This window comes from Mustelus asterias, chromosome 8 (genome assembly GCF_964213995.1).
Source record: "Mustelus asterias chromosome 8, sMusAst1.hap1.1, whole genome shotgun sequence".
Classification (NCBI taxonomy): Eukaryota; Metazoa; Chordata; class Chondrichthyes; order Carcharhiniformes; family Triakidae; genus Mustelus; species Mustelus asterias.
The window spans coordinates 20,253,406-20,281,007 of record NC_135808.1 but is presented as its reverse complement, the minus strand read 5'-3'; the positions used below and the strand labels follow the sequence as shown (position 1 = coordinate 20,281,007).

At 46.7% G+C, this 27,602-nt stretch overlaps 1 protein-coding gene across 1 annotated transcript in view; it reads left to right on the top strand.

Annotated features, from left to right (window-relative positions):
- Positions 1-27,602, top strand: part of LOC144496912 (complement C4-like) — a 137,801-nt gene that overhangs the window by 84,940 nt on the left and 25,259 nt on the right. Inside the window, exons 25-32 of the mRNA XM_078217528.1 lie at positions 1,920-1,995; positions 6,323-6,479; positions 12,616-12,726; positions 15,269-15,437; positions 18,830-19,044; positions 21,916-22,074; positions 23,576-23,635; positions 24,786-24,879. Of these exons, the coding sequence (XP_078073654.1) occupies positions 1,920-1,995; positions 6,323-6,479; positions 12,616-12,726; positions 15,269-15,437; positions 18,830-19,044; positions 21,916-22,074; positions 23,576-23,635; positions 24,786-24,879 (1,041 nt within the window). The remainder of the gene's footprint in view (positions 1-1,919; positions 1,996-6,322; positions 6,480-12,615; positions 12,727-15,268; positions 15,438-18,829; positions 19,045-21,915; positions 22,075-23,575; positions 23,636-24,785; positions 24,880-27,602) is intronic.

Below are 27,602 nucleotides of genomic sequence, written 5' to 3'. Positions count from 1 at the left end.
CTCACCACCACCTTCTCAAGGGCAACTAGGGGTGGGCAATAAATGCTGGCCAGCCAGTGACACCCATGTCCCATGACTGAATTTTTAAAAAACACGAAAGTAGTGAAAATCTGAAATTGCTTGTCTCAAAGAGTTATTGAAAGTTTCCAAGATTGATAGGGGCGGCACGGTAGCACAGTGGTTAGCACTGCTGCTTCACAGCTCCAGGGTCCCAGGTTCGATTCCCGGCTCGGGACACTGTCTGTGTGGAGTTTGCACATTCTCCTCGTGTCTGCGTGGGTTTCCTCCGGGTGCTCCGGTTTCCTCCCACAGTCCAAAGATGTGCGGGTTAGGTTGATTGGCCAGGTTAAAAATTGCTCCTTAGAGTCCTGAGATGCGTAGGTTAGAGGGATTAGCGGGTAAATAAGTGGGGGTAGGGCCTGGGTGGGATTGTGGTCGGTGCAGACTTGATGGGCCGACTGGCCTCCTTCTGCACTGTAGGGTTTCTCTGATTTCTATGATACTTGTAGTTTTATTTATGTCCAGTGAGAACATTAAAGGTTATGGATCTACTCGTATATAAGTTGAGGTACAGATGAACCATTGGGCAGGATTTTATGGCCTCGCTCGAGCGAGACCAGAAATTCCCACCCGAGGTCAACGGACATTTCCGTTGTCCGCCCTCCGCCCGCTCCGATTCCGTGGCGGGCGAGGCGTTAGAATTCCAGCGATTGTCTAATTGGATACAAGGAACAGGGTCAATGGGTGGCCTCCTTCTGCTCTTGCCACAATGGAGGATTGTTTCATGGCCAGAAGGCCACTGGGTGCTGCCCGTGAGTGCCAAATGTATGCCAGTATTTGACAACAATAACAAACAAATGAGAAAGAGTCATGCTCTCCTGCATAGGCTCCGTAAATATCTGCTTATTTTCGTGAAGAGATGTGGATTTTCAAAGCCAGCATTTATTGTTCATCCCTAATTGCCCCTGAACCGCTGCAGTCCCTCAGGAATAGGTACACCCACTGTGCTGTTGGGGTGGGAGTTTCAAGATTTTGACCGAGCCACAGTAAAGGAATGGTGACGTATTTCTAAGTCAGGACGGTGAGTCACTTGGAGGAGAACTTCCAGGTGGTTTTCCCATCTGTCTGCTGCCTTTGTCCTTCTAGATAGTAGCGGTCATGGGTTTGGAGAATGCAGCCTTAAGGATTCTTGGTGAGTTCCTGCAGTGCAACTTGTAGATGGTACACATTGCTGCCACTGTGCGTCGGTGGTGGAGGGATTGAATGTTTGCGGATAAATGCGGTGGGGTTGCTTCCTTCTCGATGATGTCTTAAGTGTTGCTGGAGCTGCACTCATCCAGACAAAGGGAGAGTATTGCATCACACTCCTGACCTGTGCATTGTATATGATGGACAGGCTTTGGGCAGTCAGAAAGTGAGTTACTCGCTGCTAGATTCTGAGCCTCTGACCTCCTCTTGTAGCCATAGTATTAATATGGCTTAGACCCATTCAGTTTCTGGTCAATGGAAACGCACAGAATGTTGGCCGAATTCAGTGATATTAATGCCATTGAATGTCCGATGGTTAGATTCCCTCCTTTTGGAGATGGTCATCGCCTGGCGCTCGTGTGACGTAAATATTACTTGTCACTTGTCAACCCAAGCCTGACTGTTGTCCAGGTCTTGCTAAAATTGAAAATGGACTGCTTCAGTATCTGAGGAGTGACGAATAGTGCTGAACATTGTGCGATCGAATAGGCCCACTGCTGACCTTGTGATTGAGGGAAGGTCACTGATGAAGCAACTAAAGAAGATTGGGCCCAGGACATCACCCTGAAATAGCCATAGAAAATAGGAAGTTACGATAGAGAAAAGTAGGAATAAAACAAAAATTCCATCATTGGTTTAGTGCATTATCAAATTTACCACTTTATTTGCAGGGTATAATCGGTTACTGGAGTTCAAAAAGAATGATGGCTCGTACGGAGCGTGGTTAAATCGCCCGAGTAGCATATGGTGCGTTTGACATGTTTCTTATTTATTTTGCTAAACTAATGTAATTGTCTCCAATATTCATTGTCCTCACAGTCTGAAATTCAGTACAGCTGACTTGAGAAATCTGCAGTCAGGTAATGACCGCTAGTCTTGCGCTAATATCCAAAACATTTTTTTTAAACGATGTGTTGGGATTGGAATTGTATTATCATGGGCTTAGACTGACTCACATCCATTCAAGCTTAAATGAATTCACATCAGCCTATGAATCTAATATGTTGCTGTGGGTCTGGAGTCACATGTAGGCCAGAGTGGGTAAGGACGGCAAATTTACTTCCCTCAAGGACATTAGTGAGCCAGATGGGTTTTTTGGGGCGGCACGGTGACACTGTGGTTAGCACCGCTGCCTCACAGCTCCAGGGACCCGGGTTCAATTCCAGCTTCAGGTCACTGTGTGGAGTTTGCACTTCCTCCCCGTGTCTGCATGGGTTTCTTCCGGGTGCTCTGGTTTCCTCCCACACTCCAAAGATGTGCAGGTTAGGTTGATTGGCCATGCTAAATTGACTCTAATGTCAGGGGGATTAGCAGGGTAAATGTGTGGGGGTTAGGGGAATAGGGCCTTCTGGGATTGTGGTCGGTATAGACTCGATGGGCCGAATGGCCTCCTTCTGTACTGTCGGGACTCTAGAACAAAGAAAATTACAGCACAGGAACAGGCCCTTCGGCCCTCCAAGCCTGCACCGACCATGCTGCCTGACTTAACTAAAACCCCCTACCCTTCCAGGAACCATATCCCTCTATTCCCATCCTATTCATGTATTTGCCAAGACGCTCCTTAAAAGTCACTACCGTATCCGCTTCCATTACCTCCCCCAGCAACGAGTTCCAGGCACTCGCCACCCTCTATAAAAAATCTGCCTCGTACATCTCCTTTAAACCTTGCCCCTCACACCTTAAACCTGTGCCCCAGAGTAATTGACTCTTCCACCCTTATAATAGAACCATAGAAACGTAAGCAATGAGTAAGGAGGGCTAAAAGGGGTCACGAAGGCATGCTTGCCTTCATCGGCCGGGGCATTGAGTTTAAAAATTGGCAAGTCATTTTGCAGCTTTAGAGAACCTTAGTTAGACCGCACTTGGAATATAGTGTTCAATTCTGGTCGCCACACTACCAGAAGAATGTGGAGGCTTTGGAGAGGGTACAAAAAAGATTTACCAGCATGTTGCCTGGTATGGTGGGCATCAACTATGAGGAGAGGTTGGAGAAACTTTGTTTGTTCTCACTGGAACGACGGAGGTTGAGGGGCGACCTGATAGAAGTCTACAAGAATATGAGAGGCATGGACAGAGTGGAAAGTCAGAAGCTTTTTCCCAGAGTGGAAGAGTCAATTACTCTGGGGCACAGGTTTAAGGTGCGAGGGGCAAGGACTGTGGAAGGAATCCGGAGCACGCAAAGGAAACCCACGCAGACACGGGGGGAAAGTGCAGACTCCGCACAGACAGCGACCCGAGGCCGGAATTGAACTGAGGTCCCTGGCACAGTGCTAAACAGTTTGCCACCGTGCTGCCCCGACAATGTTGTCGGAGTTCCACTCAAGTGGAGAGTATTCCATCACACGCCTGACTTCTGCCTCGGAGAGGGTGGGAAGAGAGGGCTGAGTAACTCGCAACAGAATTCCCAGTCTCTTGTAGCTACAGCAGAAGAAGGCCATTCGGCCCATCGAGTCTGCACCGACCACAATCCCACCCAGGGTCTATTTCTGTACCCCCACATATTTATCGTGCTAATCCCCTGACACCAACGTCAATTTAGCATGATGTGGAAAATTTAGCATGGCCAGTCCACCTCACCCGTACGTTTTTGGACTGTGGGAGGAAACCGGAGCACCCGGAGGAAACCCACACAGACACGGGGAGAATGTGCAAACTCCACACAGTCATCCAAGGCAAGAATTGAACGTTGGTCCCAGGCGCTGTGAGGCAGCAGTGCTAACCACTGTGCCACCCTATAAATCAGTGATGTTTTGAGGTTACAGGGTTATCACAGAATCCTGCAGTGCAGCAGGAGGCCATTTGCCCATCGGGTCTGCACCGACCACAATCCCACCCAGGTCTTATCCCCATAATCCCATGCATTGATCCTAGCTAATCCCCCTGACACTAAGGGGCAATTTAGCATGGCCTATCCACCTAACCTGCACATCTTTGGACTATGGGAGGAAATCGGAGCACCCGGAGGAAACTCTCACAGACACAGGGAGAATGTGCAAATTCCACACAAACTCGGGTCCCTGACACTGTGAGGCAGCAGTGCTAACCACTGTACCAGCAATATTGTGGTGACTGTAACTGTACAGGGTACTCCCACTGTGGTCGAAGTGGTATTTCATATAGTCTAGAATAACCTCCCTGCTTCAATACACTGCACTCCAACCTCTATCCCTTTATGTCTTTTAGACCATCTTACCACCTGTCCAGCTACCTTCAGTATTCTGTGGACATGAACCTTTTTTCTGCTCCACTGTTCAGAATCCAGCCATTCTCTGCATATCCCTTTGCCTCTTTTGTCCTTCCCAAATTCATTAACCCACACTTTTCCTGATCGTATTCCATTTGAATTTTTTCTACCTATCCGACTAGTCCATTTGTTCCACCTGGAATCTATAGATTTCTTCCTTACTATCAGCCAGAGGGCCAATTTGTTTGCATATATCAAATTAGCAGAAATGAATACATGAACAGCTGAACTATGAAAAGATTTACTTGGATGGTTTGAGTTATAAAGAGAGGCTGGATAGACTGGGACTTAAGCGTAGGAGGCTAAGGGGTGATCTTATAGAGGTCTATAAAATAATGAGGGGCATAGATCAGCTAGATAGTCAATATCTTTTCCCAAAGGTAGGGGAGTCTAAAACTAGAGGGCATAGGTTTAAGGTGAGAGGGGAGAGATACAAAAGGGTCCAGAGGGGCAATTTTTTTCACTCCGAGGGTGGTGAGTGTCTGGAACAAGCTGTCAGTGGTAGTAGTAGAGGTGGGTACAATTAAAAAGCATTTAGACAGTTACATGGGTAAGATGGATATAGAGGGATATGGGCCAAATGTGGGCAATTGGTACTAGCTTAGAGGTTTAAAAAAAGGGCAGCATGGACAAGTTGGACTGAAGTAAACCTCTATGACTCTATCACTCTATGATTCTATGGGCAGTAGTAGGTACCTAGCACCCTTGATCTTGCCCTGCCATTTGATAACAAGGCTGATCTGATTGTGCCCTTTGCTTTCCTGTACAACTCCTTGAGACTTTGCTCCCTTAACAGTCAAGAATCTATCTAATGCGGCCTCAAAAATATTCCATGAACCTGCCTCCACTGCTCTCTGGGTGATACGATTACACAGACGAACGAGCCTTTGAGAGAAAAGAAACATTCTCCGCATCTCACTCTTAAATACATGACCCACTTTTTTACTTCGGGGCTGGAAGATTTGATGTTTTCCCAATGGCTGCCGCAATGGAAAACACGGCATGTTCCAAGTCCCACCACGGCACCTTTAGGCCAGTATTCTCCGGTCGCGTACACCCCGCTGCCAGCCAGAACCGAGAATTTAACGCTCGGCTAAGTCTCCGTTCACCGCAGCGGGACTGGAGAATCCCAGCTGCAAGCCAAGTCAGAGATAGTCTCAAAATGGGAGAATTCCGCCCACTACTTATCAATCTGATGGGACAATCTGGTGAATCTTGGAAAATCGAAACCAATGCATCTGTTATCTCAGCAAGCATTTCTTTCAAGACCCTCGGATGAACTCCATCAGGACCTGGGGGACTTGTCAGCCATTAGGGTCATGGAGTCATACAGTGCAGAAAGAGCACTTTGGTCCATCGAGTCTGCACTGACAATAGTTCTAATAATTTAATAACGGTGATTGTAATTCCTATAGCGTTCTCCTTCTCTTTCAGCTATTCATTTCCAATTAGTTCTAGGATGTTATTTATGTCTTCTCTTGTACAAATAATCTGTTCAGTTCAGTTACCACTTCCTTTTTTGTCCATTATTAATTCCCCAAATTCACTTTAGAGGATTCACTGTAATTACTCTCCAAACCAGTAGAAACTCTTACCACTTGTTTATATATTTCGAGCGAGCTTTCTCTCATGCTCTAAATTCTCCCTCCTCTAATTTTGTCTTCCGTTGCCCTTTTCAATACATGGTTTTGTCCTGCCTCTAATCTTTGCAGAATTGTACGTCTTTCCCTATAATGTTTAAAATTCTGCATTTGTAAAAAAAATTGAATGGTTTGGCACACTCACTCATTTCCGATGTCTTCTCGATATATTTATTGTTTCACATTCCAGGTTAACCGCATTTATTGTCAAGATACTCTCGATGGCTCAGACTCAGATTAACGTGAACCCGGAGCACATTCAACAATCTGCCTTGTATTTGGTTAAAAAACAGAGTGCCACTGGATATTTTATTGATCCTAACCCAGTGATACACCGAGAAATGCAGGTTAGAAAACGTTTAAATTCATGTTTATCTATCGTCTTCCTGAGCTGCCTTAGAGCCTTGGTATTTTTCTCCCCTGCCTTCAATGAAGTGTGGGGTGTGGGACGGCATGGTGGCACAGTGGATAGCCATGATGTGGAGATGCCGGCGTTGGACTGGGATGGGCATACAAAGAACAAAGAACAATACAGCACAGGAACAGGCCCTTCGGCCCTCCAAGCCCGCGCCGCTCCCTGGTCCAAACTAGACCATTCTTTTGTATCCCTCCATTCCCACTCCGTTCATATGGCTGTCTAGATAAGTCTTAAACGTTCCCAGTGTGTCCGCCTCCACCACCTTGCCTGGCAGCGCATTCCAGGCCCCCACCACCCTCTGTGTAAAATATGTCCTTCTGATATGTGTGTGAAACCTCCCCCCCTTCACCTTGAACCTATGACCCCTCGTGAACGTCACCACCGACCTGGGGAAAAGCTTCCCACCGTTTACCCTATCTATGCCTTTCAAAATTTTATACACCTCTATCAAGTCTCCCCTCATCCTCCGTCTTTCCAGGGAGAACAACCCCAGTTTACCCAATCTCTCCTCATAACTAAGCCCCTCCATACCAGGCAACATCCTGGCAAACCTCCTCTGTACTCTCTCCAAAGCCTCCACGTCCTTCTGGTAGTGTGGCGACCAGAACTGGACGCAGTATTCCAAATGCGGCCGAACCAACATTCTATACATCTGCAACATCAGACCCCAACTTTTATACTCTATGCCCCGTCCTATAAAGGCAAGCATGCTATATGCCTTCTTCACCACCTTCTCCACCTGTGACGTCACTTTCAAGGATCTGTGGACTTGCACACCCAGGTCCCTCTGCGTATCGACACCCTTTATGGTTCTGCCATTTATCGTATAGTTCCTCCCTACATTATTTCTACCAAAATGCATCACTTCGCATTTATCAGGATTGAACTCCATCTGCCATTTCTTTGCCCAAATTTCCAGCCTATCTATATCCTTCTGTAGCTTCTGACAATGCTCCTCACTATCTGCAAGTCCTGCCAATTTTGTGTCGTCCGCAAACTTACTGATCACCCCAGTTACACCTTCTTCCAGATCGTTTATATAAATCACAAACATCAGAGGTCCCAATACAGAGCCCTGCGGAACACCACTAGTCACAGGCCTCCAGCCGGAAAAAGACCCTTCCACTACCACCCTCTGTCTTCTGTGACCAAGCCAGTTCTCCACCCATCTAGCCACCTCCCCCTTTATCCCATGAGATCCAACCTTTTTCACCAGCCTACCATGAGGGACTTTGTCAAACGCTTTACTAAAGTCCATATAGACGACATCCACGGCCCTTCCCTCGTCAACCATTTTGGTCACTTCTTCAAAAAACTCCACCAGGTTAGTGAGGCATGCCCCTCTCACAAAACCATGCTGACTATCGTTAATGAGTTTATTCCTTTCTAAATGCGCATACATCCTATCTCTAAGGATCTTCTCCAACAACTTCCCCACCACGGACGTCAAGCTCACCGGCCTATAATTACCTGGGTTATCCTTCCTACCCTTCTTAAATAACGGGACCACATTAGCTATCCTCCAATCCTCTTGGACCTCACCTGCGTCCAGTGACGAGACAAAGATTTGCGTCAGAGGCCCAGCGATTTCATCTCTCGTCTCCCTGAGCAGCCTTGGATAGATTCCATCAGGCCCTGGGGATTTGTCAGTCTTTATATTCTCTAACAAAGCTAACACTTCCTCCTTTGTAATGGAGATTTTCTCCAACGGTTCAACACTCCCCTCCGTGACACTCCCAGTCAACACATCCCTCTCCTTTGTGAATACTGACTCAAAAGATTCATTTAGGATCTCCCCTACTTCTTTGGGCTCCAAGCATAATTCCCCACTTTTGTCCCTGAGAGGTCCGATTTTTTTCCCTGACAACCCTTTTGTTCCTAACGTATGAATAAAATGCCTTGGGATTCTCCTTAATCCTGTCTGCCAAGAACATTTCGTGACCCCTTTTTGCTCTTCTAATTCCCCGTTTGAGTTCTTTAAGAAGTCTCACAACAGCTGGTTAAAGTCCAACAGGTTTATTTGGAATCACGAGTTTTCGGAGCGCTGCTTCACTCAACTGATGAAGGAGCAGTGCTCCAAAAGCTCGTGATTCCAAATAAACCTGTTAGACTTTAGCCTAGTGTTGTGAGACTTCTTACAGTGGTTAGCACTGCGGCCTCACAGCGCCGGAGACACAGATTCAATTCCGGCACTGGTGTCTGTCTTTGTGGAGTTTGCATGTTCTTCCCCATGTCTGCATGAGTTTTCTGTGGTTGCTCCGGTTTCCTCCCACAGTCCAAAGATATGCGGGTTAGGTGGATTGGCCATGACAACTTGACCCTCGTTGTGCCAAGATGTCTCAGTTAGATGGATTAGCCGGGGTAAATGTTTGGGGTTGCAGAGCTAGGATGGTGGCAAGGGCCTGGGCAAGGCACCCTGACAGAGAGTCGGTGCAAACCCAATGGGCCAAATGACCTCCTTCTGCACTGTTGGGACACTGAGTGAATTAAGATCGGTGGGACTGGAAGATCCCACCAGTGGCCATTGGCCAGCTGTCTCCTCCATGGGAAACTCTCTGCAGGGAGGCCAGAACATCCTGGTCTAAGGACATGTGGCAAGCTTTGGCCAGGAGCTAGCAAATAAAAATCATTTTGGACATAAAAGCCCACCCAAATTTGGGGGAGACATAGGTTGTACCATTCCTTTGAGCCTGCTGAACCAGTCAGTAAGATCACCCCAGCCCTGCCGCCCTACCCAATCCCTTCATTCCACTGGAGTTGAAAAAGTGTTAGCCTTGGATACACTCTTGCACTGAGCATTTCGCAGTTCTCTGGGATGGAGGAACATAGAAACTAGAAGCAGGGTGTAATGAGGCTTTGGAGGCAGAAGTCCCTTCACCAAAATCCCTTTATTTGCAAACTCTAACAGCAGTACACAGAGTGCGAGCTGTCAGCAGTCTATCTCCGGGGGTGTCAGAGGAACTGACACTCCAAGTACAAGGCAAAGACTCCCTGATTGGCCCATCAATTGGATCCTTAATCAGGAAGTTCATATTCCAATAGGCCAACTTCAATGGCCTGATTGAAGTCATTACACAGGAGTAGGCCATTCGGCCCTTCAAGCCTGCTCCGCCATTCATTTTGATCATGGCTAATTATCGAATTCAATATCTTGATCCCCCCTTCCCCCCATAGCTCAAGGTCCTTGAGCCCCTGGAGCTATATCTAATTTATTCTTGACATCAGACAACATTTTGGCCTCAACTACTTTCTGTGGTAGTGAATTCCACACTTTCACCACCCTCTGGGTGAAGAAATTTCTCCTCACCTCAGTTCTAAAGGCTTTACCCCTTATTCTCAAACTACAACCCCTCGTTCTGGACTCACCCACCATCGGAACATTCTTTCTGAATCTACCATGTCTAATCCTGTTCGAATTTTATAAGTTTCTATGAGATTCCTTCTCACTTTTCAAAACTCCAGCAAATATAATCCTTACCAATTTAATCTCTCCTCATATGTCAAACCTGCCACCCCAGGAATCTGCCTGGTAAACCTTCGCTATACTCCCTCTATAGCAAGGGCATCCTTACTCAGATAAAGACACCAAAATTGCATACAATACTCCAGGTGTGGCTTTAACAATGCCCTATACAATTGCAGCAAAACATCTATCCCTATGAACACAGAAGATTTCCAACCCTCTGGGTGAAGTAACTCTCAGCCCTAAATGTCCACTCCCAATCCTGAGGTTTTGAGCCTCAACCCTCAGTGGGGAGATGGTTGGGAAGTGGTGATGTCCTTGAATTAATATTCTCAGGTTATGGGTTCAGATACCATGGCTGCATTGGGTTCAATTTAAATTCTATTCATAAAATCAGAAATATAGTGGTGGGGAGAGGAAGAAAAGGCAATCTCACTAATATTGACCACAAAGTTATCAGAGATCGGTGGGGGAAAAATGTATAACTTACATAGATAGCTTTGAGGGAAATCCATTGAAGGGAGGCCACACCTAGAATATTGTGTGCAGTTTTGGTCTCCCTTTCTGAGGAAGGATGTTCTTGCTCCCGAGGAAGTGCAGTGAAGGTTTAGCAGGCTGATTCCGGGGATGGCGGGACTGATGTATGAGAAGAGATTGACTAGGTTAGGATTGTTTTTGGCTGGAGTTCAGACGAATGAGAGGGGATCTCTTAGAGACTTATAAAATTCTAACAGGACTAGACAGGGTAGATGCAGGAAGGATGTTCCTGATGGTCCAGAACCCGGGGTCACAGTCTGAGGATACAGGGAGACGGAGATGAGGAGACATTTTTTCACCCAAAGAGTGGTGAGCCTGTGGAATTCATTACCACGGGAAGTAGTTGATGCCAAAACATTGAATGTATTCAAGAGGTGGCTGGATATAGCACTTGAGGTGAATGGGATCAAAGGTTATGGGGAGAAAGCAGGATTAGGCTATTGAGTTGGACGATCAGCCATGATCGTGATGAATGGTGGAGAAGACTCGAAGGGCCAAATGGCCTCCTCCTGCTCCTATCTTCTATGTTTTTATCTATCTACTGTTAAACCCAGGCCAAAGACTCCAAAGTGTTTTGCAAAGTCAGGCTGTTTTCTAAATTTTACATTTGAATTTGATGTTAGGGTGAGCGTAAGGTGTTTCACTCCAGGTATGATTCAAGTGACCCACTAGGAAGCTTTTATCAAACAAAGTCTATTTAAGAACACAGTTAACAAAAATAATTAGTATAATTTTAATTTTTTACCAATTACAAGGATTAAACATGACACAGAATAACCCTTAGCAGCTAGCTATCTCTGTTGTTCCAAGTTAAAAACCATCCCACGGCCATACACCCTTCCTCAGACTTAGCACAAAACAGGTATGCCCACCTGATGCTGGAATTTCGGCTTTGTAACTCCGATGGACAGAAATCCAAGCCAGCTGTTTCCTGAGAAGGGTAGATCCTCAAAACAGCCAAAGTTCAAAGAGGTAAACTTCATCTCTGGCAGCTTACAGCACAGCAACATTTAAACAACATCAACTCCAACTCCAGAGAGAGGGAAACACATTGTTGACTCTCAGCTTGAAGCCACTTCTGAAAACGAAACTACAAACTGGAATGCTCTACGAAAAATAGCTGTCCCAAGCCACATAACCTAACCATTCAATTATCGCCAAATCAAACTCCACTCAGCACTCCCCAAAGGGCCATTTCAACCACTGAACACTGCATTAGTTCAGATTAAAATCAACAAGATAGCAATTTCACTGCCTCAGTAACAATAAAGGACACCTGGTACAGACCACATGGTGCCGACAAAACATCCTGTAGAGCAATATGATTAAAATACATTTCTTAAGGGCACAGTATCATCACACTACATATGTCTGTGTGGAGTTTGCACATTCTCCCTGTGCCTGTGTGGGTTTCCTCCGGTTGCTCCGGTTTCCTCTCACAGTCCAAAGATGTGCAGGTTAGGTGGATTGGCCATGCCAAATTGACCCTTGTGTCAGGGCTTTAGCAGGGTAAATATAAGGGTTTGCGGGAATAGGGCCTGGGTGGGATTGTGGTCGATGCAGACCCAATGGGCCGAATGGCCTTCTTCTGCACAGTAGGGATTCTATGGTTCAATGATTCTATGACTTGACCCTTACAGCAATGTGTTTGAGTCTTAGCTGTTCGTTGAAATGGCCTAGCAAGCCAGGCAGTCTAAGAGGTATTAGACTCATCCCTTGAAAATGGTCCCAGTCTCTTTCACCAGGGAAATCCGTGGCCCTGTCATGACCGCTAGAAAATTTATAAGTTTTAACATGATCACCACACACTCTTTGAAGGTCCGTCAAGAATAAGTCCATTTTACTCAAGCTTTCTCAAAAGGGCAACACTTTTAGCCAAGGCAGCCACCTTGAACAGGAAAGGGGAGCAAGTTCTTCTCTGCGAGGGTCAAAGGCGCACTGTCTCTCTCGGGTGGAAGACATTATCCGTGGCACACTGGTCATGTTGACTTCTCCCAAATAAAAGTGGGTTTGTCTCCTAAACTCATGACCTCTCTGTTGATCTTCCGATTCATTTATTTTTCAGGGTGGAATTGGTAGACACGAATCCAAAATATCCCTGACGGCCTTTGTTACCATCGCACTGTTTCACTCCTGGCCTTCCTTCCCATCGGAATCTGTGAAAAAGCAAGAAGTGGTAAGGTTCAATGCTACCTATTGAATGCGGACAACAATGTGTGGAGAGGTGTAACACGCTGTCATAACTTTCCTTCTCCCTCCCAGCAAATAAAAATTCCAGATTTAGGTTAAATTCCAACTCTGACTGGGACTCGGAACCGGAGGTAGCATTTCTGCTCGCTGTTCTAACTGCAAGTTTCCTTTCGGGTCATTGATTTTGAATCTTCAAATGGTCCCAGTGAACTACCTCACTATTTATGAAAGTTGTTATTTCTAATGTGCCCGGTTAGAGGATTCTACCACCATTCTAGCATTCGCCATTGTTAGGAGATATCATGGAATCGTACAGTGTAGAAGGAGGCCATTTGGCCCATCGAGTCTGCACCGACCACACCACCCAGGCTCTATCCCCATAGCCCCCTGCATTTACCCGAGCTAGTCCCCCAACACTAAGGGGCAATTAGCACGGCCAATCCACCTAACCCACACATCTTTGGACTGGGCTAGGAAACCGGAACTCTCGGAGGAACCCACACAGACATGGGGAGAACGTGCAAACTCCAGTCTGACAGTGACCCTGGCGCTGTGAAGCAGCAGTGCTGACCACTGTGCCACCGTGCCGACGTATGTGTCGATGTATTTCTCTATTTAAATGCACAACCACACAAAACTATGAATAGTGGATGATCCATCTCGACCTCCTCCAGAGATCCCAGCATCACAGATGCCAATCTTCAGCCAATTCGATTCACTCTATGTGATATCAACAAATGGCTGAAGGCATTTGATACTGCAAAACCCATGGACCCGATCAATATCCTAGCAATGACACTGAAGACTTGTGCTCCTGAACTTGTCACCTCCCTCGCCAAGCTGTCAAATGGCCTCTTTCTGTACTGTATGGATTCTATGTATCAAGTCACAGTGATGGCTTAGGTTTGGCAAAATAGACTTTAACAATTATCGCACCATTTCTTCCGATAAGGTCTAGGCTAGAAGTTTTCCCGTTTTTTTTGCACTTTTCTCAACAAGTGCAAGGCAACGTGCATAATCCATGTATATAACAGTTGTGATCCTTGTCTCGCACGTTGTCACTCGTGGGTTGTGTATGTGTAAACACGGCTGAATGCAGTAAAGTCACATGTATAGAGCCCGAATCTACAATGTGTCACTGTTAATCTTTCTGCATCGTTGCAAATGCTTCTCGTGCAATGCCTGTGAGAGAGGGTGATCCGAGTATGCCCCGAGATAAAAGTGTATAACACTGACTGGCGAGGGAAATTTCCCTGAAATGGCAGCAGTCTGTTCTTCCCATAATCTCTTCTGCTTGCCGCAAATTCAAAAGCAGCAGTGTCACAGCTGGAGAGGGACAGAGGAGTTCTGACTGAGATCCCGCTAATATCCCGCCACATCCCACAATTGCGCCACATTATCGGAAGGATGTGATTGCACTGTAGGGGGTGCAGAGGAGATTCACCAGGGTGCTGACTGGGATGGAGCATTCAAGTTATGAAGAGAGGGTATAGGTTTGGGTGGTTTCCCTTGGAGCAGAGAAGACTGAGGGGCGACCTGACCAAGGTGTACAAGATTATGAGGAACGTGGACGGAGTGGATAAAGAGCAGCTGTTCCCCTTCATTGAAGGGTCAGTCATGAGGGGACATAGGTTCAAGGTGAGGGGCACGAGGTTTAGGGGGGATGGGAGGAAAAACTTTTACCCAGAGGGTGGGGATGGTCTGGAATGTGCTGCCAGGGAGGGTGGTGGAGGCGGGATGTCTCACATCCTTTAAAAAGTACCTGGATGTGAACTTGGCACGTCATAACATTCAGGGCTATGGGCCAAGTGCTGCAGATGGGATGAGGTGGGAGTTCAGGTGTTTCTAATGTGTCATTGTGGACTGGATGGGCCGAAAGGCCTCTTCTGCGCTGTATGTTTCTATGATTCGATGATGGGCGGCACAGTGGCACAGTGGTTATCACTGCTGCAAGGACTTGGGTTTGATTCCCGGCTTGGGCCACTGTTTGTATAGAGTTTGCACATTCTCCCCGTGTCTGCGTGGGTTTCCTCCGGGTGCTCCGGTTTCCTCCCACAGTCGAAAGATATGTGGGTTAGGTGGATTGGCCATGCTAAATTGCCCCTTGGTGACCCAGGATGTGTAGGTTAGAGGGATTAACCATGGTAAATATGTGGGGTCGTGGGGATAGGGCCTGGGGTGGGATTGTTGCCGGTGCAAACTCAATGGGCCAAATGGCCTCCTTCTGCACTGGAGGATTTCCATGATTCTATGATCCTCAAGTCCCATAAGATCTCCTGTGCCGTGGCCCTTTGTAACAATAGACTATTGTACTAAATCAGAATATAACGAAAGCTTTGCAGCATGGGAAATGCTGCCAGGCTGCAGTTCAGAAGCGCAAGACAAAGGGAAGAATTGACTTTAACCATGTCTCAGGAAATTATACAAGAATGCTAAATCTCAGCTAAAGGGAAGCATCAGATGATGAGAGTTCTTATCCTTGCCTACTTCTGTTTTATTCCTCTGCATCAAACTTTTTGTTCTTTCAGGATGAATGCCTTGAAAGGGCACGCATGTTTCTTTCCAGAGAACTTGCCAATATTAGGCGACCTTATGTAATGGCTATCACCGCATATGCCTTCGCTTTGCTGGACCCTGACAGCTCAGAGGCACACTTGGCTGATGACAAACTGAAACAAATGGGAGCTTATGATAAAGGTAAACTTTATACTATCCAATATGGTAATGAAACTAGCGGAGATATCGAGCATGGTGCATTAATGCATTTTGCTGCTCCAGATTTGTTCTAATTGCATTTGGATGGTGTGATTTAGTCATTTGCGACTCCATATCGTACATAATGTTAAGGCGATGAAGTCATATGAAGAAATCGTAAGAGAGTAAAAGTATATGTAGATGTGTCACGAAAGCAGAAAATGCCGGAAAGTCTCAGCAGGTCTGACAGCATCTGTGGAGAGAGTATAGAGCCAACGTTTCGAGTCTGGTTGACTCTGCATCAGTGCTCCACTGTGTCCATGTGCCCATTTGACATTGCTAGCATATTCACCAATGTTCCTCTGAAGGAAGTAAGAAGTCTCACAACACCAGGTTAAAGTCCAACAGGTTTATTTGGTTGCAAATACCATAAGCTTTCGGAGCGCTGCTCCTTCGTCAGATGGAGTGGAAATGTGCTCTCAAACAGTGCAAACAGACACAAAATCAAGTTGCAGAATACTGATTAGAATGTGAATCCTACAGCCAGCCAGGTCTTAAAGGTACAGACAATGTGGGTGGAGGGAGCATTCAACACAGGTTAAAGAGATGTGTATTGTCTCCAGACAGAACAGCTAGTGAGATTCTGCAAGCCCAGGAGGCAAGCTGTGGGGGTTACTGATAATGTGACATAAATCCAACATCCTGGTTTAGGCCGTCCTCATGTGTGTGGAACTTGGCTATCAGTTTCTGCTCAGCGACTCTGCGCTGTCGTGTGTCGTGAAGGCCGCCTTGGAGAACGCTTACCTGAAGATCCAAGGCTGAATGCCCGTGACTGCTGAAGTGCTCCCTCACAGGAAGAGAACAGTCTTGTTCTCTTGTCCACTGAAGGAACCCAGAGATATTTCTACTGTAGCACTATATTGTGGCTATCTAGACCTACAATCATTGCGTGACTCAATATCCATTGATCTTCTGATCTCAGCAACTCCATGCAGTTGCGTTCGACTGTAACGACACCATGTTTACCCAAATAGATTGTGCTGACTTAGGATCTCACTTGAAGCTGAGCTCTTGCAACAGGAGAAATGATGGAATGACCTCTCTGACAGTGTGGGGTGCACAGTATACTCCCAGCAGTGTGGTTTCCCCTCTTTCGTTCCTCGTTTGACTAATTATTATTCCAATGCATCCTTGCACGGTGGCACAGTGGTTAGGGTGGCACAGTGGTTAGCTCTGCTGCCTCACAGCGCTAGGGACCCAGGATCGATTCCCAACTTGGGTCACTGTCTATGTGGAGTTTGCACATTCTCCCCGTGTCTGCGTGGGTTTCCTCCGGGTGCTCCAGTTTCCTCCTACAATCCAAAGATGTGCGAGTTAGGTTGATTGGCCGTGCTAAATTGCCCCTCAGTATCCCGGGATGTGTAGGTTACAGAGATTAGCGGGGTAAATGTGCAGGGTTGTGGGGATAGGGTCTGGGGTGCGATTGTGGTCAGTGCAGACTCAATGGGCCAAATGGCCTCCTTCTGCACTGTCGGGATTCTATGATTGCTATTGCAATTGTTTCCATTTATTAACAAAGATTGTGACCCCCACCTCAGCCCCCAACCTATTTTCAACCTCTGTTCTATCCCTTCTGAAAATCATACACTTATAAATGTTAAGATACTATTGTTGTTTTGCTTTATGTAGTACTTGAGTGATACTTATATGTTTCGAAGTATTCATCTGTGCCATCAGCTCATCTATCACATTCACGAGACTATTGACGTTGAAGTATCCACACGAAACACAGCAAAATTCTTTTGTTACCTATTTTCTAATCTTTGTTCTCTTGACCATCCATTGCTAGTAATAAATATTCTGCCTTCCATTTCCAGCTTTACATCTATCCCTCTGAACTTTCCCCTCAATTTCCATGATCCTGCTAAGCTAGTTTGAACCATCCAAATTAGTGTGAGTAAATATCCATGCCTTTATATTCATCCCAGCCCTGTTGGGGTGCAAACTAGCAAGGCCCCATCTCAACCAACACCAGGCCAAATGCGCCAAGAATCTACAGTGTTCCCTCCTGTATTACCACCTCAGTGACAGATTCCATTGCACGATTCTCCTATTTCTGTACTCACTGCCTTGTAGTACGAGTAGTAATCTTGTCCTCGAGATCCTTCAGCTAACAAGACTTCCCGTCGCAGTCCCGAATTAGAGAAGTGTCCTGGAGTTCCCACGCATAACAGGATGTACATTGGAGGGGCTGCAGTGCCCTTCCGTACCACTATTTAAATTACCAGAAATAAAACGTACATGTTTTCCCTGATGTAGACAAAACACACCAGCTACTCAGCAATCGGTTCTTTCCCTTATGTGGCCATCCTTTTAGGGGTTTTAACCTCTCTCATTGAAAATCTCACCCACTTAGCTTTGGGTTATTCGATGGATAGCATCCCTGCCATAGATTAGATAGAGAGACATTGATAAATGAGTTCCTGCCTGTAATTCAGTTCCATGATTTGCAAAATGAATTTGAGTTGTTTTACATATACCCATTGTCTATCACGCCCACTGTAATTCAAGTACCTTGTTCTTTATCCCAAAACCTGATTCATTCCTGCATTGCTCGCTTGAGACATAATTATTTCAGGGGCATCAGAGTTATGATTGGTGACGCAAACCCATCTAGGTTTATTTGTAATTGAGAATGTGCATCCTCCTTTGTAATATTTACAGATAAAACATGAGAACCACTATTTCCCAATCCTGGCCTTTTTTGCACACCTTCCAGTTCCTTTGCCTTGCAATTACTGCGCAAGCCTTTAGGTGCTTGAGCATTAAGCTCTGGAAATCACTCAAATTCAGCTCCACCTTTGTGGAGGGCGTAGAAGGTCTGCAGAGAGATTTGGACAGGCTGAGTGAGTGGCCGAGGATCTGGCAGATGGAGTATAACGTTGACAAATGCGAGGTTATTCACTTTGGAGGAAATAATAGCAAATTAGATTATTATCTCAATGGAAAAAAAATTACAACATGCTGCTGTGCAGAGGGACCTGGGGGTCCTTGTGCATGAGACGCAAAAACCCAGTCTGCAGGTGCAACAGGTGATCAAGAAGGCAAATGGGATGTTGGCCTATATCGCAAGGGGGACAGAATATAAAAGCAGAGATGTCTTGCTGCATCTGTACAGGGCATTGGTGAGGCCGCAGCTGGAATACTGTGTGCAGGGGGCGGCGGCGGCAGGGGGGGGGGGGGGGGGGGTGGGGGGGGTAAAGGCCAGAAAATCCAGCCATCCAAAAATGTACTGCTGTAAACATTGCAACACTTGAGTTTGTTCTTGTCACTCTGAGACTATTTGGAGCTCACCCACATTCTCATTGCTGGTTTGTGTTTGGAACATAAAATAGCAAATGATACTCGTCATTGGAAAGCTGATGAAAAATTGCTGCACGTTGAAGAAGCCCAACAATGGAAAGTACCTCCAGCATCGGCCATCACGGTGGAGGCCACTTCATATGCCTTGCTCCAAGCTGTGGCCATGAACAATCTCCACTATGCGAACGCTATTGTCAAATGGTTAACTGAGCAAAGGAACTATGGCGGAGGATTCCGCTCAACCCAGGTACATTTTCATCAACTGTAGCATTTTTATTGAATCCTGACAGTGCAGAAGGCGACCATTCGGCCCATCGAGCCTGCACCAACAACAATCCCACTCAAGCCCGATCCCCGTAACCTCACGTATTTACCCTCACTAACCCCTCTGACACTAAGAGGCCAATTCACCTAACTTACACATCTTGGGACACTAAGGGGCAATTTAGCATGGCCAATTCACCTAACCTACACATCTCGGGACACTAAGGGGCAATTTTGCATGGCCAATTTACCTAAACCGCACAGCTTTGGAGTGTGGGAGGAAACTGGAACACCCAGAGGAAACACACGCAGACATGGGGAGAATGTACATACTCCACGCAGACAGTCACCCAAGGCCAGAATTTTGTTTGCATTTGATGAAAAATAAGCACGAGGTTTACACGCAAAATTTTGCTTTCTTGCTTTCCCCTCCCAATATCAGTCCAGCTTCGTTTTTATTCATTCACGGGCATGGCTCGCAAGACCTGCATTTAGAGCCATAGAGGAATATAGCATGGAAACAGGCCCTTCAGCTCAAATGGTCCATGCCGACCATGGTGCCCTCCCAGTTAGTCCCAATTGCCCATGTTTGGCTCATATCCCTCTAATCCTTTTCCATCCATGTACCTATTACCCATCCCTCATTCCCCTTCAGCTGTGTGGCTTGCTAGGTTCCATCAGAGAGTGACGCACTGGCACAGTGGTTAGCACTGCTGCCTCACAGCGCCAGGGAGCTGGGTTCAATTCCGGCCTTGGGTGGAGTTTGCACAGTTCTCCCCGTGTCTGCATGGGTTTCCTCCAGGTGCTCCAGTTTCCTCCCAAAGTCCAAAGATGTGCAGGTTTGATTGGCCATGATAAAAGTGCAGGGTTACGGGGGATGGGGCACCTAAGGTAGGGTGCCATTTCAGAGGGTCGGAGGGCCGAATGGTCTCCCTTTGCATGGTAGGGATTCTATGTTAAGACGCATCACAGTACTTTAGATCTGGAGTCACACATGAGACCGGGTAAAACTGGTCATTTTATCGACAGGATAATTAGTGAACCAGATTGGCTTTTTAAATTACACCATTTAGAACTTGCTCCACCCTTAACTGAATTTAAGTTCCACCAGCTGCTGTGTTGGGATTTGAAACCATTTCCTTAGAACATGTGGAGTTTGCACGCTCCCCCCGTGTCTGCATGGGTTTCCTCCGGGTGCTCCGGTTTCCGCCCAAACTCCAAATATATGCAGGTTAGGTGGATTGGCCACGCTAAATTGCCTCTTAGTCTGCAAAGACGTGTAGGTTAGGTGGATTAGCCATGATAAATGTGTGGGGTTACGAGGGTAGGGCAGGGAAGAGGACCCTGGTATGATACTCTATTACAGAGTCGGTGCAGGCTTGATGGGCCAAATGACCTCCTTCTGCACTGTAGGGATTCTATGATTCTATAACATTCGTTCTGGAGCTCTGGATTGCCAGCCCAGTGCTACTACCACTAGGCCAACATCTCAAGCAGCTTTATTCTCTTCTACCACGCCCGGTGAACTAGATTAAAATTTCTCCTGAATACCATTATTTTAACAGCACATCAGTCTGGTGCTGTTAACGTTACAGGCAGCACTTGGATATATATAAAGGATTTGATTTAGCGGGAGATCTCGGTGGAGGTTTGCCTGAATGAAGAGCCTGTACTCCAGGAGCCCTATAGGAGCTGGGCACCCACATTAAATGACAAATCCACCCTGTCCCTCGACCCACACTTACCCCCCACTCCTCCCCCCTTCCCCTGCCCTCCTCATCTTGTGTATTGTGTGCAGTTTTGGTCTCCTAGTCTGAGGAAGGACATTCTTGCCATTGAGGGAGTCCAGCAAAGGTTCACCAGACTGATTCCGGAATGGCAAGATTGACATATGAAGAAAGATTGGATTGACTGGGCTTGTACGCACTGGAATTTAGAAGAGAGAGGGGGGATCTCATAGAAACATATAAAATCCTGATGGGACAGGATAGGCTAGATGTGGGAAGAATGTTCCTGATGTTGGGGAATTAGGAGTCATAGTCTAAGGATAAGGGGTAAGCCATTCAGGACTGAGTTAAGGAAGAGCTTCTTTACTCAGAGTTGTGAACCTGTGGAGCGGCACGGTGGCACAGTGGTTAGCACTGCTGCCTCACAGTGCCAAGGACCCAGGTTCGATTCCCGGCTTGGGTCACTGTCTGTGCAGAGTCTGCATGTTCTCCCCGTGTCTGCGTGGGTTTCCTCCAGGTGCTCCGGTTTCCTCACACAGTCCGAAAGACGTGCGGGTTAGGTGCATTGACCATGCTAAATTCTCCCTCAGTGTACCCGAACAGGCGCTGGAGTGTGGCGACGCGGGGATTTTCACAGTGACTTCATTGCAGTGTTAATGTAAGCCGACTTGCGACACTAATAAGTAAATTTAGAAAATGATTGTATATCTACTTTCTGCCCACCATACAAACCCGAGCGGTCGTATCATTCAGTCAGCATGTCTGGCCATCCATCAGTGTTGTGGAGATGCCGGCGTTGGACTGGGGTGAACACAGTATGAGTTTTAACAACACCAGGTTAAAGTCCAACAGGTTTATTTGGTAGCAAATACCATTAGCTTTCGGAGCGCTGCTCCTTCGTCAGATGGAGTGGAAATGTCACTACATTTCCACTCCATCTGACAAAGTGTAGTGACATTTCCACTCCATCTGACGAAGGAGCAGCGCTCCGAAAGCTAATGGTATTTACTACCAAATAAACCTGTTGGACTTTAACCTGGTGTTGTTAAAACTCATACTGTGTTCATCCATCAGTGACTAGTGAATATATTTCAATCTGACCCCATCTTTTTTAATTTGTTGATCAGGACACAGTGGTTGCCTTGGAAGCTCTGTCAGAATATTGCATCGCAACCTCTCAGCGTGAGGAAGTCGATATTCAGTTTGTATTCAGCAGCCCTAGTCGAAGCGGCAAGGAGAAACTTCATCTGAATCAGAACAACGCCTTCATACAGGATGAGCTCAAGGTAAGAATTGAATTTAGAGGCAGTTATATCTCTGTGGATTTTCCGGATCAATCTGCGGCATGTTTGTGGCGGCAGGTACGGCTTTCCCCAGTGCCGCGGGGCTGGATCTTCCAGTCCTGCAGAAATCTATGGCATTTTGGCTGTGACTCGCCTGTCCAGCCACAGTGACAAGTTGAGGGCCGGGGGGGGTGGGGGGGGGGGTGGGGCGGGGGGGAGGAGAGATCCGGGAGATCCTGCCGGTGGGAAGGGCTGAAAAATTCCATCCATGGGGAGACATGGTCTGATCTTACAGAATAGGACGGCGCATTCATCTACAGAATGTGATCACTCTGGGAACAGTCAATGAAATGGGCTTTCTGAAACTAGTTTATAATTTGCGGGCACAATTCTTCTCTTGAGAGATTAATGTTGGAAGGGATTATGCAATCCGTTGCTGATCTGGGGAGGATTTTCAGGGGCGGAGTTCATTATAGAATCCCTACGGAGCAGAAGGAGGCCATTTGGCCCATCGGGTCTGTGCCAACAACAATCCCACCCAGGCTCCACCGCCGAAACTCCACATATTTACCCTGCTAATCCCTCCAACATACAGGGACACTAAGGGGCAATTTAGCATGGCCAATCCACTTAACCCACATACCTTTTGACTGTGGGAGGAAACCGGAGCACCCGGAGGAAACCCACACAGACACGGGGAGAATGTGCAAACTCTACACAAACAGTGACCCAAGATGGGAATTGAACCTGGGTCCCTGGAGCTGTGAGGCAGTAGTGCTAACCACTACGCCACCATGCTGAACCAGCTGGGGGGGAAAGGAGAGGGTCTTATCTGGAAATTCGCAAACCGGAAAGCAGGGGGTCTAACACACATGGGGTCCTGTAATAAAAGCAAATTACTGAGGATGCTGGAATCTGAAACCTAAAGAGAAAATGCTGAAAAATCTCAGCAGGTCTGGCAGCATCTGTAAGGAGAGAAAAGAGCTCACGTTTCGAGTCCAGATGACCCTTTGTCAAAGCTAAAAGGCAGAGAAAGTGGGAGATAATTATATTGCAGGGTGAGGCTTGGCAAAGGGTCATCTGGACTCGAAACGTCAGGTCCTGTAATACGCTGGGTTAAATTGGACATGGGCGGAGGGTCAAAGCAGACAGAAGCCCCATCCCCGCACATCCTTGTAGGACATGCCTGAAATCCAGTGCGATTGAAGTGAATAGGGTGGGATATTGGGCGGGACATGTTAATATGTACTGGATGCGATATTGTCCACTTTGTCTCCCTGCCTGTGTCCAATTGGACACCCATGGTTCTTTAAGTCAGTGCCACTGGGGACAGTCCTGAACCCGGGGCCCAGAAAACACTGAAGGAATTGGATGGTTTGCAAGGTCAGTGACGGTGAGGAGCGATGCACAAATCCCTTCAGAGAACGATATTCAAAGACCTGACATGTGAATGCTACAGAAGATCCTGGCCCATAACACGAAGCTTGTTTCTGTCTCCTCTTAGTTCCCCCTCGGAGAAAGCATCAACATCGAGTTGTCAGGCACAGGGAACGGAACCCTCACAGTGAGTAAATAGTTTTGGTTAAGCAAGTAAAGATGTGAACAGAAGGATACAGAAAACAGGAGCAGGAGTAAGCCATTTGATCCTTCCAACCTGTCCCTCTCACCCACACTCCTCTGCCCTGCCGCCCCCTCCACCCCCACATTTTGAGTATTGTGTGCAGTTTTGGTCTCCTAGTCTGAGAAAGGACATTCTTGCTATTGAGGGTGTCCAGTGGAGGTTCACCAGACTGATTCCTGGAATGGCAGGATTGACATATAAAGAAAGGTTGGATCGACTGGGCTTGTACTCACTGGAATTTATAAGAGTGAGAGGGGATCTCATAGAAACATATAAAATCCCAATGGGACCGGACAAGCTAGACGCGGGAACAATGTTCCCGATGTTGGGGAGGTCCAGAACTAGGGGTCACAGTTTGGTAATAAGGGGTAAGCCATTCCTCATCCACTGAGATGAAGAAGAGAATCTTCACTCAAAGAGTTGTGAACCTGAGGAATTCTCTACCACGGAAAGCTGTTTGGGCCAGTTCCTTAGATATATTTAAGAGGGAGCTGGACGTGACCTTTGCGGCAAAAGGGATCAGGGGTATGGAGAGAAAGTGGGAGTGGGATACCGAAAGTGCATGATCAACCATGATCATATTGAATGGTGGTGCAGGCTCGAAGGGCCGAATGGCTTACTCTTGTACCTAGTTTCTGTATTTCTATGTTTCACCTCCTGCCCCCACTGATTCAATAAGATCGTTGCTGCAAAAGAATGAACATTTTACATCTTCTATCTCCCACCGCACTCCAAGAGATTTATTGGCATTGGAGATGCATTGCTAATCTTGTGGATGGGTTGAGGAACTGGATCACAATGCCTTGGGGACATGGCAAACACTGCAGGATAACTCCCCGCCCTCTTAATATTCTCTGCAACTCTTCATATGTACCAATAGAGCTGATGGACCAGAAGATTTCTATATTTCATCTACAAACTTTTTTTGATAATGTCTCCAAGTGCCCAGTGAACGTATCCTTGCTGTGTAAGAAATCCCAGTTTCTTGGGAAAGTAAGAACAAAAATCACTGTTGCTCACACCCATTGCAAAACTCTTGATCATCGAGTTCTTGTATTTTAATCAGGATTTTCTTTTCCCGTAAAAATTGCAGTTTCTGAAAACATACCACTGTCTGACGCAACCCAAGAACACCTGTGATTATTTCCGACTGGAAGTTACAGTTAAAGGAGAGGTGGAATATTCGGGTGAGTAGCGGTCGGCACCACAATCTCACTGAATCATGGAATCTCAGAAACTTCATGGGTTACCAGCTGGTCATTCGGCCCATCCTCGTTCTGTCAGAGGATAAAAGCAAATTACTGCGGATCTGAAACCAAAAGGGAAAATGCTGGAAAATCTCAGCAGGTCTGGCAGCGTCTGTAAGGAGAGAAAGGAGCTGACATTTCGAGTCCAGATGACCCCTTGAAAAAACTAAAAGGCATAGAAAGTGGGAGATATTGATACTGCAGGGAGAGGGAATGAAAGGTGAATCATAGCCACAGAAACCAGGGGAAAAGGCTGCTAATAGCTGTCCACAGAGAGAATAAAGGGTGTGAATGGTCAAACGGCAGAGATGCTAAAATGAAGATATTGGGGAAATGGAGGGGGGAGGAAAATGGATGGGATAGAGGTAAGATTTAAAAAAGAGAAGCAAAGGGCGAGAAAGGGTAAGGGAAGGGGGATAAAGTAGGGGGAAAGCGTGGAAGAAAAATGAAGAAAGACAATCAAGAAATAAAAGGTGGAGAACAGTAAAAGAATAAAATAAAATAGAATGAAAACAAAAGGGTCGAGGTGGGGTAGAGCTAATCATCTGAAGTTGTTGAATTCGATGTTGAGACCGGAAGGCTGTAAAGTGCCTCGCCAGAAGACGAGATGCTGTTCCTCCAGTTTGTGTTGAGCTTCACTGGAACATTGCAGCAGGCCAAGGACAGACATGTGGGCCTGGGAGCAGGATCGTGTGTTAAAATGGCAAGCAACCGGAAGGTCAGGGTCCTGATTGCTCACAGACCGAAGGTGCTCAGCAAAGCGATCACCCAGTCTACACTTGGTTTCTGTCAGAGGCCAGGTCGGCATAGGTCCAGGTGCCACAGGGATTGGTGCTTGGTCCTCTGCTCTTTGTGATTTTTATTAATGACTTAGAGGAGGGGGCTGAAAGGTGGATCAGTAAATTTGCTGATGACACCAAGATTGGTGGAGTAGTGGATGAGGTGGAGGGCTGTTGTAGGCTGCAAAGAGACATAGATAGGATGCAAAGCTGGGCTGGAAAATGGCAAATGGAGTTTAACCCTGATAAATGTGAGGTGATTCATTTTGGTAGGACTAATTTAAATGTGGATTACAGGGTCAAAGGTAGGGTTCTGAAGACTGTGGAGGAACAGAGAGATCTTGGGGTCCATATCCACAGATCTCTAAAGGTTGCCACTCAAGTGGATAGAGCTGTGAAGAAGGCCTCATAGTGTGTTAGCTTTTATTAACAGGGGGTTGGAGTTTAAGAGCCGTGGGGTTATGCTGCAACTATACAGGACCTTGGTGAGACCACATTTGGAATATTGTGTGCAGTTCTGGTCAGCTCACTATAAGAAGGATGTGGAAGCGCTGGAAAGAGTGCAGAGGAGATTTACCAGGACGCTGCCTGGTTTGGAGGGTAGGTCTTATGAGGAAAGGTTGAGGGAGCGAGGGCTGTTCTCTCTGGAGCGGAGGAGGCTGAGGGGAGACTTAATAGAGGTTTATAAAATGATGAAGGGGATAGATAGAGTGAACGTTCAAAGACTATTTCCTCGGGTGGATGGAGCTATTACAAGGGGGCATAACTATAGGGTTCGTGGTGGGACATACAGGAAGGATATCAGAGGTAGGTTCTTTACGCAGAGAGTAGTTGGGGTGTGGAATGGACTGCCTGCAGTGATAGTGGAGTCAGACACTTAGGAACATTTAAGCGGTTATTGGATAGGCACATGGAGCACACCAGGATGGTAGGGAGTGGGATAGCTTGATCTTGGTTTCAGATAAAGCTCGGCACAACATCGTGGGCCGAAGGGCCTCTTCTGTGTTGTACTGTTCTATGTTCTATGTTCTAGATTGATCTATAATCCCGTAAGCTCCCCATTGTTGAAATTGCTGGGAAAGTAATTCACGGAATCACCCTGGGCTATCTTTTCGGATGGAGAGTGTTCCAGATTCCAGTAAATCACTGAGAACCCTTTTGCTAATAACCTGAAATCTGTCGATGGCCGGAATTTTCCAACCATTCACGCCAGCGAGAACGGAGAATTTGGCACTCAGCCAAATCTCCGTGCACTGCAGCGGGAATGGAGAATCCCCGCTGCAGCCGAAGTTGGAGGATCCTTGTTGATGCATTCACACTGGGGATTGGTTTGTCAGTGTGGACTCCGGGGAGGCGTTGGTGTAGTGGTATTGTCAGTGGGCTGGTAATCCAGAGATCCATGGTAATGCTCAGGGGGCACACAGCTTGGAGAGATTTCAATTCAATAAAAATCTGGAATTAAAAGTTGAATAGTGACCATGAACCCATTGTTGGAAAAGCCCATCTGGTTCAATAATTTCCTTTAGGGGAAATCTGCCATCCTTACTCGGTCTGACCTACATGTGACTCCAGATCCACAGCAATGTGGATGACTCTTAAATGCCCTCAGGGATGGGTGATAAATGATGTCCCAGCCAGCGACACCCACATCCCATGAACAAATAATAAAAAAGCTCCATCAAACCACAACGAGCATCGATTTAAATTAATGCATGATGTCTTAATCTTCTGCCAGAATCATAGAATTCTTACAGCAGGGAAGGAGGCCATTCGGCCCAACATGTCATGCTTTTCCCCATAACCCTGCACATTCTTCCTCTTCAAATCACAGTCTGACTCCCTTATGAATGCCTTGATGAAACCTGCCTCCGCTCTGTTCTCTCC